The 15322-nt window shown below is 36.5% G+C and overlaps 1 protein-coding gene across 1 annotated transcript in view; it reads right to left on the reverse strand.

Moving 5' to 3' along the window:
* ANGPT1 (angiopoietin 1) overlaps window positions 1-15322 on the reverse strand; it is a 305768-nt gene that overhangs the window by 60270 nt on the left and 230176 nt on the right. Inside the window, exon 5 of the mRNA XM_005689163.3 lies at window positions 4506-4633. Coding sequence (XP_005689220.1) covers window positions 4506-4633 — 128 coding nt within the window. The remainder of the gene's footprint in view (window positions 1-4505; window positions 4634-15322) is intronic.

Consider the following 15322-nt stretch of genomic DNA (forward strand, 5'->3'; position numbering starts at 1 on the left):
GTGGCTTCAGTATTTTAGATTTTTCTAAATTTAAGAACAATATTGAAGTTCTCTAATATGAAAATTTCATCATGTTGCAGAGGCATAAATTTAAATCATGCTGTTTCTGAAACCCAGCATAGAAGTCACTGAACTAGTGAACTGGATCCTCTAACCCATTCGTTTATGTAAATCTTAAAAAAAAAAAAAAGCAAATTCATTTAAGTTTATAAGTTGTTATTCAAGTTTATGACTTCCCTAGTGGCTCAGTTGGTAAAGAATCTGCCTACAATGCAGGAGACCCAGGTTCGATCCCTGGGTACGGAAGATCCCCTGGAAAAAGAAATGGCAACCCTCTTCAGTATTCTTGCCTGGAGAATTCCACAGACAGAAGAGCCTGGTGGGCTACAGTCCAAAGGATCACAAAGAGCTAGACATGACTGAGCAACTAACTTTCACTTTCATTCAAGTTTATGAGTTAAGATAAGATACTTTTCTTCCACCCTAACAGTAGCAGCGGTTCTGCAAATAGTCTGTGAATTATTTGTTCCTCAAAACATTCTGAACTAGAATAGAGTTATGATTATTGCATAACTTAAATTTAATGGAATTTAAACTTTACTTGTAATGCCCTCACTAAGGGCCATGTGCTAGTGTTGATGGACTGAAAAAAGATTCTTAAAGTATGAAAGTTAATCTAAAAACTTTAAAAAACATTTTATTTTTATATTCATACATAATAATTATTAAGCGTCTAAAAGGGTCACTTAATATTTTTAGTTAACTTTATAGTCCCTATGTTAGAGGGGAAGTGATAATTGTTTAGGGGTTTCTATCAGGTCTTGGGAAGAACTACAGGTAGACTGCATGAGGTATTTACATTAGCTCGGGTTCTCTCCTCCAGGGCAGTTTCTGACACACTTTACATGCTCTCTGCATGATGTGTCAGTGTGGGCATGTACAGCATGCCTGTGCTTATGCATGAACTGAATTTAAGTCTGATTTTAAGATATCAGCAAGCAGAATAGGACGGCTTCAGGTCATATGATCCAAAGGATTCAAAAGGCTGCTTTGGTGATTGCAGCCATGAAATTAAAAGATGCTTACTCCTTGGAAGGAAAGTTATGACCAACCTAGACAGCATATTAAAAAGCAGAGACATTACTTTGTCAACAAAAGTCCGTCTAGGAAAGGCTATGGTTTTTCCAGTGGTCATGTATGGAGGTGAGAGTTGGACTATTAAGAAAGCTGAGCATCAAAGAATTGATGCTTTTGAAGTGTGGTGTTGGAGAAGACTCTTGAGAGTCCCTTGGACTGCAAGGAGATCCAACTAGTCCATCCTAAAGGAGATCAGTCCTGGGAAAATATACAAGCAACTTATGCAGCTCAATTCCAGAAAAATAAATGACCCAATCAAAAAATGGGCCAAAGAACTAAATAGACATTTCTCCAAAGAAGACATATGGATGGCTAACACATGAAAAGATGCTCAACATCACTCATTATCAGAGAAATGCAAATCAAGACCACAATGAGGTACCACTTCACACCAGTCAGAATGGCTGCGATCCAAAAGTCTATAAGCAATAAATGCTGGAGAGGGTGTGGAGAAAAGGGAACCCTATTACACTGTTGGTGGGAATGCAAACTAGTACAGCCACTATGGAGAACAGTGTGGAGATTCCTTAAAAAACTACAAATAAAACTGCCTTATGACCCAGCAATCCCACTGCTGGGCATACACTCCGAGGAAACCAGAATTGAAAGAGACAGGTGTACCCCAATGTTCATCACAGCACTGTTTATAATAGCCAGGACATGGAAGCAACCTAGATGTCCATCAGCAGATGAATGGAAAAGAAAGCTGTGGTACATATACACAATGGAGTATTACTCAGCCGTTAAAAAGAATACATTTGAATCAGTTCTACTGAGGTGGATCAAACAGGAGCCAATTATACAGAGTGAAGTAAGCCAGAAAGAAAAACACCAATATAGTATACTAACACATATATATGGAATTTAGAAAGATGGTAATGATAACCCTGTATGCGAGACAGCAAAAGAGACACAGATGTAAAGAACAGACTTTTGGACTCTGCGGGAGAGGGAGAGGGTGGGATGATTTGGGAGAATGGCATTGAAACATGTATACTATCATGTAAGAAATGAATTGCCAGTCTAGGTTCGATATAGGATACAGGATGCTTGGGGCTGGTGCACTGGGATGACCCAGACAGATGATATGGGGAGGGTGGTGGGAGGGGGGTTCAAGGTTGGGAACTCATGTACACCTGTGGTGGATTCATGTCAATGTATGGCAAAACCAATACAGTATTGGAAAGTAAAAAAATTAAATTAAAAAAATAAATAATTAAAGAGATCAGTTCTGGGTGTTCATTGGAAGGACTGACGTTGAAGCTGAAACTCCGATACCTTGGCCACGTGATGTGAAGAGCTGACTCATTTGAAAAGACCCTGATGCTGGGAAAGATTGAGGGCAGGAGGAGAAAGGGACAACAGATGATGAGATGGTTGGATGGCATCCCTGACTTGATGGACGTGCGTTTGGATGGACTCCAGGTGTTGGTGATGGACTGGGAGGCCTGGCATGCTGCAGTTCATGGGATCGCAAAGAGTTGGACATGACTGACTGACTGAACTGAACTGAACCCTTTCCTCGCTTCTCTGGTGGTTCAGATGGTAAAGAATCCGCCTGAAAAGCAGGAGACTTGGGTTCAATCCCTGGGTCAGGAAGATCCCCCGGAAAAGGAAATGGCAACCCACTCTAGCATTCTTGCCTGGAAAAATCCATGGACAGAGGAACCTGGCAGGCTACAGTCCATGGGATTGCAGAGGTGGATACCACTGAGCAACTAACCCTTTCACTTTACTTCTAAACTTGCTATAATACATTCACAGTTTTTTTTTTTTTTTTAAGACATGGTACACCTGATTCAGTGAAATTTTTCACAGAAGCTCAAAAAGAAATACAGTGAAATCAAACTTCTCTGGTAGGTAACCCGGGTAGCAATGTACATAACTGTCTGCCACCTCTTTTACCTGCTGTACTATCTTTATTTCTCCCCACTTTGACAGCACAGTATAGGTCTCTTTTCAGAAGAAAATTTTTGTCCCAGCAAAGGGAAAAACTATTGAGCTAACTTAACCCACTAATCCTCATTGGAATCAGCAGGGCTGGTAGAGTCCAGACTTTGTCTCTTGACAACTGTATGACAACTGGCAAGCTGGTCTCCAAGATGTATTTCCCTCACCTATCAAAGGGAATGAACAGTCGGAATGACTAAGTTAGGCTTACTTACTATATACGACACAGAAGTGTTGACATTATCATCAGCAGGTCATCTATTCATTCATTCATTTCAGCACATATTTACCAAGGACTACTATGCTCCAGAAACTACTCTGGGTCCCAGGAAGTCAAAGATAAAAGCAAAATCCTTCCCTTGTAGAACTCTGATAGTGAGCAAATCATGCAAAGTTGTTTGAGGGAATCAGGGAAAACCTCTGAGAGTGTGTGCATAATACCTAGAAAAGGTGGGAACACAGAGCTAGTAATTTAGGTGGGGCAATGAGAGGAAACAGACTGTTCCATCCTTTGAAGATAAAGCACTGCAAGGACAGGTGGTCCTCTCAGGGTCTTAGGTATCTGATTAAAGCTTTTCACATGTTGAAGAACAGAGTTCTCCTCAAGGCTCTCCATACACCCTGTTGCAGTCTCTATCATTGCACTTCTACAGCACATTATAATTTCTGCTATTTGTCTGTCTTCACCACTACATTGGGAACTGTTTTATATTATGTCTCTAGTCATTCACTGACAAATAAATGACATACACTTACTATGTATTGAATGAAGGAATGCATGGATGATTTAATGAAGAAATAGGAAGAAAGAGTAAATATAGAAGAGATATAACAGCAAGAAGACAGTGTTTTTCTTACTTCAAAGTATACTTTGGATCCTGTTCAATATACTGATGAAAAATATCCTCCAACAAAGTCCTTTAGGTAAATATGCAAAGCAAATCCTTTCAAGATTATGAATTAAGATAGAGTATCTTTCTCTATCCTAATCAGAGCAGAGGTTTTGGAAATATGTCCCTAGCTCTCTCTCCACAGTATTTGAACACGGATGATGTGTACCATCTGTGTCCTTGGGACTTTGGAAGATGGTCCTCAGTTATTCCCATGAGCTTGAAGTATGTGCCTTCAACATGTAGTCTGTATAAGGCAAGAATTTATGAACAAATGGGATATCCTAGGAATGAGCAGAGGGTAAATGGAAAACTGCGTGTGAAATAGGGATAGGACATGTGGGGGTTGGAAGTGGTCTGTACAACCAGGTTTTCATCTTTTATGGACCTGGGAAACAGAGTATCTTTGGGAGAAAAGAGCTTAGGCATATATATTTTTGGTTTAACAAGCTCACAAATCAATCTGATTATTCAGCAATTCAACTAGGATCTGCTTTACATCTCATAAACAAACACTTCTGGTTTTACCTTTTTGGGTTCTGGCATATTATTAATATAAATAGTGTAGATTCCACTTTTATTAAAACCAGCTTGATATACATCTGCACAGTCTCTAAATGGCTTTTCTTCCTCTTTTTTTCCTCCCTTTAGTAAAACTGCAAAAAAACAAAAAAGATCGCAATATGTGAATATCAGTACCATTAGTTCCCAAATGGACTTCAAGTATAGCCAAGCAAGTCTTCATTTCCTCCAAACAAATGTCAATGTTGCATTTATTGAAACATCAATCATAGGAACAATGCTAGATTTTGAAGTGATAGAATTACAAAACTATAAGAAAAATATGATTAATTTATAACTGAGTATTTTTTCATATTTGGCTTAATTTCTTAGATCTTGTTTTTCTCTATCACTTTTAGAACATCAACTCAATAGACAAATAATCTGATCATGAAATACTGACAATTGGTAACAATTATGTCAACGTTTCTGCAATATTCCTAAAACCTTCTTAGCTACATTTTACAGGAGAGTTTGAAAAATGCTACCATTTTTGGAGCAGGAAGAGTTGAAGATAAATTCAATATAAAAATACAATATAAAGGTTTAATACGCTAAAAGAAGGATTTATTTACTATTTTTCTGGGGCTTTATATTGAAGTTCTTCTAGAATTTTTTAGTTTTAGAAAACTCTCAAAATAAAAAATAGATGTCTCTGATCCAATTTAAGTATCTAGAGTGAAAGAGAAGTGAACTTTGATTTTTATTTAATGGCCTGAAGTTAAGCTATCAGGTAGACAACATAAAAATAGAAGAACAAAAATCAGTAAGATTTGAAATTAAGTTATATAAGTGGAAGAGATAAATAGGGGCTGGAAGTCTAATAGAAAAAGAAATTTAATTAGAGATGGTCTCTATTGGGAGGAACTTTATTTCATTCTCTGATCTTCATCCATTATTAAATTCTTATTATGAGATCAAAATACAAAGATGATTCATTTAATAGTTTTTAGCTAAAAATATATGCAGCATATATAGAAATTATTTATGATTTAGTATTTTCTAATAAATATACATTATTCTAGCAATTTGCTTCATTACCATTTTCTTGAAGTTAAGATTCAGAATATTTTATAATTTTGCCCTTAAAGTCTCTAGTTGTTTAATCATCTGCTTTAAATCACTCTGAGTCACAATGATATTTTAAAATAATAACATCAAAGGTAAACTATAAATCAATGCTTTTAAATTGATTTTAAATGTTCTAACAATTTAAAATACTAACCTGATTTCAATTTGACACACAATATTACTACTTTATACGTAATTAAAAATGAACAGTCTAATCTTTATAGGAAGAATGACTATCTCAATATAAACTTTTCAAATTTTCAAAACTAACTATGATTCAAGTAAATGAAATATCCATGCCAGATATGTTGCCATAACAAAAACACAGAATTATAACATTTAATAGCATTATAGTTCTCTATATAGCTCACGTTTACACTAATGATTTTGCTTACTTATACTAAAAAGTACCTCTAAATATCATCATCACAATTGCAATATCAACACAAAATAAGTAATCAAGAGGACTAACAGTTCATATGCTAGTAAAGAAGCACTGCACAGAGTGCATGCAGATAGCAATTAAAAAAGAGAATTTATGTACTCAAAAGCCATCTTTAATGGCATTGGGCATGTCAATGGATTATATAAAGGTATTTTTTTCAAAACATCAGTGCATTTCACTTGTGCTTTACTTACTTTAGGCTATCTGGACTATTATTTTTCTAAAATAAACTTTCTAAATTGTAAATGCTTGTTCTGTTGAAAAATTAAAAAAAAAATAACCAAAACAGACGCAATAAAAAAGGGATGTAAAGAAATATTAACTAAAATTTATAATCCTGTGAGAGGATGCACAACACAGGAAGATGTGGTCAAGAGGAATTTAACGGTAAACCCATTTTTCTTTTTTGGGTTAGAGATGGAGAAAATAGTTTCTCTAAAGAAAGAGAAAATTCTTCCTTGTTAAATGTACCACTTCCTGCTCTCCCTTATTTCGTTAGGTAAGGCGAATACATTCCTTTCCCACTTCTCTGCCACTTCCCTTCCCCTTTTCTTTTCCTCTTCAGGATGATGCGGGTGAAGGTTGTTGTATGGGAAGAGGGAAGTTATTTCACACACATTTTCTGAATGAAAAGTTAGATATTGTCTTATTTTCTGGAAACTAATTTATAATATGATGTTCAAGCTCTGAATGTAAGTCTTATAACTAGAAAGATGGTTTGAGGAATCTACCATAAAAGGTACAAGTAGTACCTTGAAAAAAGTACAAAGAATTGAAATACACTTTTCAAGAAATGTAATAGAAAAAAAGCCTATTTGAAATGACCAAGGTTTTGACTGAGCAGCATAGAGAACACAGCTGAGGTTAGAAAGCATGCATTTGAATGGCATTAAACAGTGTTTGCAGTCTAGAAGTGGGGGTGAGAACTTGAATAAACATCCTTCCTTGGGTCAGGATTTACCCATACAAGGGGCTACTGCTTGAAAGGATGGTGGAAGGAAGGCACTAGCAATTCACCTGAACCGTTCCTTCATGTCTCACTCTCAGACTGAAGATAGGAAGAAAGAAAAAGAAGGTTAAGAGGAGGCAGATAGTAACAGTGGGGTACAATACTATGGTCATGTTGTAGTTATGGCACCATATCTGATACAGATATTTCATTTTCTTGAAATACAGTCTGGTGTTTTTGAAATATTGAAACACATTATTTCCAGAAAGATTAGACTGCTTGTTTTTACTTAATGGGCTTCCCTTGTAGCTCAGTTGGTAAAGAATCTGCCTGCAGTGCAGGAAACCTGGGTTAGGAAGATCCTTGGGTTAGGAAGATCCCCTGGAGAAGGAAATGGCAACCCACTCCAGTATCCTTGCCTGGAAAATCTCATGGACAGAGGAGCCTGGTGAGCTGCAGTCCATGGGGTCGCAAAGCATCGGGCATGACTGAGCGACTAACAGAACACTTTTACTTACTTATTAGTAACAGAATCCTTGAAATTTTGATCCAGACTACACTTAGAATACTACAGCATTTGAAAGCAATTTAAAAGTTTCATTCAGAGCTTACCTTTACATCTGTATAATATACTTTGGTCTGATGGCCCCTTCTATAGGAGTAGATTGATTTTCAGTTCCTCTTGCTTTCCTTTTAATGTATAAAGTGGGGTGCTTATGAGGCAAGTATGTGAATTACATAACAAAGTGACTGAATTATAGTAAGTACCAAGAAATGGTAGTTAGTTAGTGTTATGGTAAAAATATCATTGATGGCAACACTATATTATTTTCTTTCTTATGGAAAAGACATTTAGGCTATGGAAGGCTAGCCAATCTACCACACATGTGGGTGAAGGCTACTGTGTGGGAAGCAGAACCTCTTTCACACATATTTTCAATAACAGAAAAAAAGGAAAAGTTGGGTATGATGGATGTTGAGTAGAGTGGTGGATGTTACTGTCTTCCATCCTCAAATCCAAATACTGCAGCTGACTCAATGCAGGGAAGTTATATTTGACTGGTTACATGTAGGACTATTTCAAGTTGGCCCCTCCCTGTCAGAGTTGGGTAACTGGATTATTTCATTCATTGACTACATCAGGTTAAATCACTATTAAGTCAAAGAAACCCAGTAATCTAATCTTGCTGTATGTGCTAGTCACTCAGTCATGTCTGACTCTTTGCAACCACATGGACTGTAGCCCACTAGGCTCCTCTGTCCATGGGGATTCTCCAGGCAAGAATCCTGGCATGACTACCATGCCTTTCTCCAGGGGATATTCCCAACCCAAGGACTGAACCCAGGTCTCCTGTGTTGCAGGCAGATTCTTCACCGTCTGAGCCACCAGGGAAGCCCAATCTTACTGTATAATATAAGCTCTATTAAGACTTAAAAATTATTTCAGACGAAATGATATATGATATGTATACCAATATACTGTTTATAGAGATTTTAATCTTATAACTCCAATTTTCGTGACTATTTTCTTTGTCAAATATTGGAGAATATAAAATTTAGTGTTATTATTAGATACTGTAAAACTAGAGATAGTAAACATTTTAAAACATAGAAAGACCATAACAAAGATGAATTAACTGAACAGGATAAATGATCAGAAACAAGGATAAATTTTGTAGGAGGTCTTGAGATTCAATAAGATGGAAGATAATGCCTGGAGGAATATAAGATAAATGGCAAGAGACAAACATGAAAAACCTGATGGAAGAAGATACAAGAAGCATCAACTGGACAGAGCAGGGAGGGGCGATCTGGACGTATGATATGGTGTTTTAGTTTCTGAAAATGTAGTTTAACTTGTTATAATAATACACTGGTTTAAAGCATAAATTTGAAAAAAATGATCTTTACCTCTAAAAGTTCCTTCTTTGACCACATACTCTTGTATTTCTTCTCCCGTTCTTTAATTCTTATGAGTTTGTCTTTCTTTTTAGAGTCTAGATCCCCACCATGACTATCTGCCTCCTCCTAACCTTCTTTCTTCCTATCTTCAGTCTGAGAGTGAGACATGAAGGAACGGTTCAGGTGAATTGCTAGTGCCTTCCTTCCACCGTCCTTTCAGGCAGTAGCCCCTTGTATGGGTAAATCCTGACCCAAGGGAGGATGTTTAGTCAAGTTCTCACCCCCACTTCTAGATTGCAAACACTAAAATGAAGCTGTATAATGCTATTCAAATGCATGCTTTCTAACCTCAGCTGTGTTCTCTATGCTGCTCAGCCAAAACCTTGGTCATTTCTAACAGACATTTTTTCTATTACATTTCTTGAAAAGTGTATTTCAAATCTTTGTACTTTTATCAAGACTAAATCTTACTCCTGTCTTCTCTCACTATTTATATGTGACCTTTTTTTAATGCTTTGCTATGAAGATCGAAGACATTTGAAATAAGTCTCCTTTGCCTACCTTTCCCCTTGCCTTTTTTGTTGACCTCTCTTAGTTCCCTTTTCTATTTCTCTAATTGTCCTTTCTCTTTCCTCTTCATTGGGTTCTGTTCCTCTCTTCACCTACCAATAGATGTTCCCCAACATTCTATTCTTGGATCTCTGCTCCTTTTTAATTTGTTCTTTTTGCAAACCATCTTCCATGGCTTCAAACTTTTACACAAATTTGTAAGACACAAGCATTTCTGACACTGTGTGTTTGCTGTCCTCATGACTTCCAGATTCACATTTCTATGTTGGGCAGTTCCTAATGCTACTCCAACTTCATTTGTTTAAGGTTACTAATATTTTCTCCAAAACCAATGTTGTCTTATTGATCCCGCTGTCTTCCCTCTGTTGTCATCATTAAAGATTAGTAAAAGCCTAAACATAAAATGGGCTTCCCAAGTGGCTCAGTGGTAAAGAATCTGCCTGCCAATTCAGGAGGCACATGTTCAATCCCTGGGTATTCTTGCCTGGGGAATCCCAGGCCTGGCAGGCTATAGCTAATGGGACTGCAAAAGACTAGGACATGACTTAGTAACTAAACAACAACAAATACAGGACAAATAGACTGTGGTTTTTAAATTGGTTTCTCAAATAAAAAGACTGCCTTTAATCCCTTCTTAGTTTAACCCATCCTATAATGACAATTTCAGTAAATACTGATTAAACATCTGCTCTTTGCATGACTTTTTCTAGACAATGGAGATATAGACATAAGAAAACCACAATCTGCCCTTAATGTGATGACTGTCTGATGAGAGGAAGACCCATTTGTAGGTCTTCCATGATACCTCCAAATAGCTATAACCACGGGCAGTATCCTCCACGATAGGGAAAATCCAGCTCAAGCTTGCTTAAGATAAAAGATAATTTACTGAATCATGTAACTGAACAATCTAGGATAGAGCTTTAGGGAAAGCATGATCAGGTTTCAATGTGATCAAGAACTGGTTTCCTTATCTTTTTCTTGACTCACTTGTTGTTGGCTCTCTACCTGGTTACAAGATGGCTAGAAACAGCTTCTCAGGCTAATGTTGCCAGTTTAAATATAAGACCAAACACAGATAACGCACACAATTACTGCTTGCAGGTAAGCATCAAGTGCATTGACAGCAGGCGCAGAGACTCCATGCTATTTCCGACAAGTAGACTTGGGGAAGGCTGTTCAGAAGAGATAACATCTGCATGACCAAAACACGTAAAAAAGCTCTCTGAACTAAAATTTAAGAGCTTTACCCATACCAATATCAGTAAATAAATCTAGAAAAGCCTGACGAAGGAGTCATTATTCATTCCTTATCTATACAACCAAATCTCTGTGATCCAACAGAGACACAAGCAGGTGCATGTCTGTCTTTCACCAGCCAACACTGAGTCAATAAGCAATATAAGATACGGACTCTAGCAGCTGTTAACTTTATCTGGGCCTTCCCTTTCATTTGCTCAACCAATTTCAATCCAGATGGCATGTCTGCCACCAGGCCAATTTCAAGGAAGAACTGTGAAAGCTAAGGCAGAGGGTCACTTCAATTCAGATGAACCCTCAAGAGAAAACTTCCTGGAATGTGGAATTGGTAATTCTGAGTCTCAAAAAACCTAGCAGAGAATACAGAAGACAATTAGCCTTGCTACCAGAGACGATATAAAAAACAGGAGTCCTTGATCCTACTTATTTTCTAAGTTGCTATAAGGGGATCAATTCTTCAATTATTCTTTTTAAATCTTACATGTGGCTAGTTATTCATATCTCTCCAGTATTTAGAAAACATCAGAATGTATGTAGATCACATTATTGGTTTAAGGATGTTCCTTGTGGTATATTTTTGGCTATTAGCATTAAAGAGATGGCAGTACTAGGAACCGACCTTAGCCTGTGATTTTCAGCACAATAGGTCATTGAAGGTAACTGAACATACAATGAGTAAAACTGCATCTTTGGCAAGGTGCAAACAAGCAAGACTGATTAGATTCTTTACTCTTCAGGTGTGGGAGCATTTTGTGGAAAAGCCATCTGAAGAAATTCCCTGATATCCTAATTAATTTGAAAGAACTTTTAGAAGTGGGAGAAGGCAATATTTTAAATTTCAAGGGTGTAGAAATTTTTTAAAGGTTTATAGGCAATATTCAATATTTCAATATTTTGTGGGTGGGTGAAGATGACTTCCCAATGATTTCATAAATATATATCACATGTATATAGCTATATAAACATAAGATTGTTAAGCTTATAAATTAAAAGCTTCAAAATTGGTCTTATTTCATAAAAGATATATGCATATGAACCTAATATTTGTGGGTTGATATCCACATGATTGTTTTCAACCTACAAAAATGCAATTACCTATGATTAGTCTAATACATATGTAATATAAATTGCTATGTCACAAAATAACAAGCATATATTTATAAATACTTTGAAGTCTTCAGTTAAGTAGCTAAAGGCTTCCTTTTGGAGAATCTACTACTCCTTTTACTCACGGTCTGTTAACTGTGGTATAAGGGCACATTTGAATATTTTTTACTTGCTGCATTATAATTTTAATTAAATTTTTGTAAAAAAACTGTTTTTACTCTCACTTCTTTACATGTATATATTTTGTAGATAACGTATAAAATCTTAACTATCTTCTTGGTGGAACTTTAATAATTGTGATCAAATCAATCAGCTTTAATTAAATACTATGTGCTTAACTCTGAATTTCTTGTACTAAGTATGGTTTATATGTTTCATTTCATACTTATAAACATCTTATGAGATGGATTTATTAACGTGTCATTTTATATATGAGAAAACTGAGGTTTTGAGATGCTAACTTCACCAAAACTTATAAGTAGTTTAAGTCTTTATCTGTAAAGCCAAAAATCTTAACTGCTTCTTACTGACTTCTAAAGTAATCTCAGACTCGGATAGAACTCTAATACATCATTTGTCACAGAGTGCTTTCCCAGCAATACCTAACTGCAAAGGTCCCACCCAGGGTCTTAGGTGGGTCATGAATAAGCACATGCCTTAATTATTAATGGGTACAAGCTCATCTCATGGAAGCAAGAAATATGGAAAGAATGACAGGATGCAGAAATGACAAGAAAGAAGATGAAGATATGTTGAGAGAAAGATAGAAGAGAGGTACAGGCAGCAGAATTTTCTGTGAGATGGGAGCTCTCAGCAGAAATGTGAAGCAGTGATGGCCCTCAACTTCAAAAGAAGAGAATTAGGAAGCAAGAGGTCCCTGAGCAGCCACACTGAATTTAATAATGTCCATACCCTACAAGACATGCTCATCAGGATTTTTCCCCATTAGTTTTACATATTATAAGGCCTAATTACTTGATCCTCCAGCCTATGAACCATTTGCTAGAAGCTACAAGTTTAGAGGAAGGCTGGTTGGGAAGGTTGAGAACGGGCATGTGTGTATGTTTGTGCTCATCTTCTAGAATTAGGCCAAGGAACAATAAGAAAATTGATATATTCCAAGTACTTTTTGTTCTTATGAGGAAACAATATCAATTTTTTAAAGTAGGCAAAAATAAGAAATGATAATAGTTTAAGCAGTATATAATATAAGGGATAAATTATATACATTTAAAAAGGCATCATAGTAATATGGTACAAATTAATTTATGCTGATGATTAAATTATTTTCAAAAGCGGTAATTTTATTTAGTATTATTACAGGAAAAACAGAGAAGAGGATGAAAATATTGCACAAAATTTGCCATTATAATATTTTAAAATTTTCTTAAAATTTTATTACTTAAAGAGATATATTATTTAAGAATATTTTGCTGCTGCTGCTGCTGCTGCTGTTAAGTCGCTTCAGTCGTGTCCAACTCTGTGTGACACCAGAGATGGCAGCCCCCCAGGCTCCTCTGTCCCTGGGATTCTCTAGGCAAGAATACTGGAGTGGGTTGCCAGGTCCTTCTCCAATGCATGCACGCATGCTAAGTCACTTCAGTAGCATCCAACTCTGTGCAACCCCATGGACAGCAGCCCACCAGGCTCCTCTGTCCATGATTTCTCTAGGCAAGAATACTGGAGTGGGTTGTCATTTCCTTCTCCATTTAAGAATATATTACTCATTACATATAACTGTAGGTAAATATATACATTTTAATAATATTGAGACATGCATAATGTACAGAAAAGATTAAATCCATGTGGACATGCATAGTACCCTATGTCACAGATGAATTGCTAATTTTATGGTGCTTTTTTTCAGTATGGAATAACGAAATGTGAAGTAATTCTATATAATATTATTTTAATTTGATTAGTGTATTTCAATAAATTTTTGAATACTCTGCTAATGTGAAGTGACTCAATGTATATTCAATGCATATTACACTTAGAGCAACTAAGAATAAAAAAATTACTAAAAGTTGAAAATGGATTTACATACAATCTCTGTTTAATCAAATGCTCATTCGCTTTTTATAAAATTCATTCCTGTGTTTTCCCTTTAGGCACCCTGATGGGCAGTTACGAGTGCTACATGATTCTTGTTATTTGTTCAGAAGGTCATTTCATTAACAAATATATCTCAGGTGTTTTTTTGTGTGTTAATTTCCCATGTAATGTTTTCAGTCTGGCTGGAATATATTGATTTTCAACAAAACATTCCTCATGCATGTGGGAAGACTTAAAGGGCATCTTTTGTGCTTTGAATGGACAAATAATTTCAGCAAAAGCCATTAGAAATGGAATGAAAGGGCTTGGGCAATGCTGTAAACATGGAGAGTAGTTGCCACATGCTTATGAAAATTGACAACAACAACAACAAAAAACTCCAAAGCTTATCACTTTGAAGTTTTAAATAAACAAAGGCTGACACCATAGTTGTGTCACTTTGACTCCTGTGGTGAGATACACCTGAATACTACTTTACCAGCCATGATATACATGGGATTATGCTCTAACTTTGGTTTCTTCAGTCCTTATGAGTGACACAACACCAAGAGAAGATATGGAATGATTGATAGGAGTCATAGAATGCATGACTTTGGAGTGTGGTATTTGTATGTTAAGCAACCTGGCAGCAGTGCTGGAACTAGAACTCAGTTGCACTTATTCCTCTTCCTTCTAGACCAGCATGCCTTGCCCTCTCGATGGCATTTGCCATAAGACACTGGTGAGGAGTTCATCTCAGTCTAAGTCCTGTTCTAGGAACAACGGCTGGATTTATTATGGTTGAGATTTGGTTTATTTGTCCACTTATGAGTGTGTATGTGGGGCCAAAGCAACTGGCAAAAACTTTCTTTAGGATAAAATCTCCATTTAAAATTAAACCCACAGTTCAGATTCCTTGTTTTAAAGGAACTCACATTGGTTATGAAAACAGAAGATTCACATCTAAAAATAATTATGAGTACTCTCAAAGACATGATAAAATTAGAAGAGGTTTAACTTAAACAGTATTAAATTTACTAATTTATCATAAATGCATGAAAAATATTATGATTTATTTATCTATTCTTGGTAGGTCATATAGTGTGATTGGTAGTGTGATTCCTTGCCAGAGACAGTCCCGCTTAGAATGTGAATACCCAAGCCAGAAGTAGGTTAAGACTGCAATATACTTAGAAGCAGTCATATTGTTGGTATTCTTTGAAAGAAAGTGAAAGTCGCTCAGTCATGTCTGACTCTTTGAGACCCCACGGACTATAGGGAATTCTCCAGGCCAGAATACTGGAGTGGGTAGCCTTTCCCTTCTCCAGGGGATCTTCCCTGGGATTGAAACCCTTCCAGGGATTGAACCCTGGTTTCCCACATTGCAGGCGGATTCTTTACTAGCTGAGCCACAAGGGAAGCCCAAAGGGTATTCTTTGGTTGAAA

The sequence above is a fragment of the Capra hircus genome, chromosome 14 (assembly GCF_001704415.2).
Source record: "Capra hircus breed San Clemente chromosome 14, ASM170441v1, whole genome shotgun sequence".
In the NCBI taxonomy this organism is placed as follows: domain Eukaryota; kingdom Metazoa; phylum Chordata; class Mammalia; order Artiodactyla; family Bovidae; genus Capra; species Capra hircus.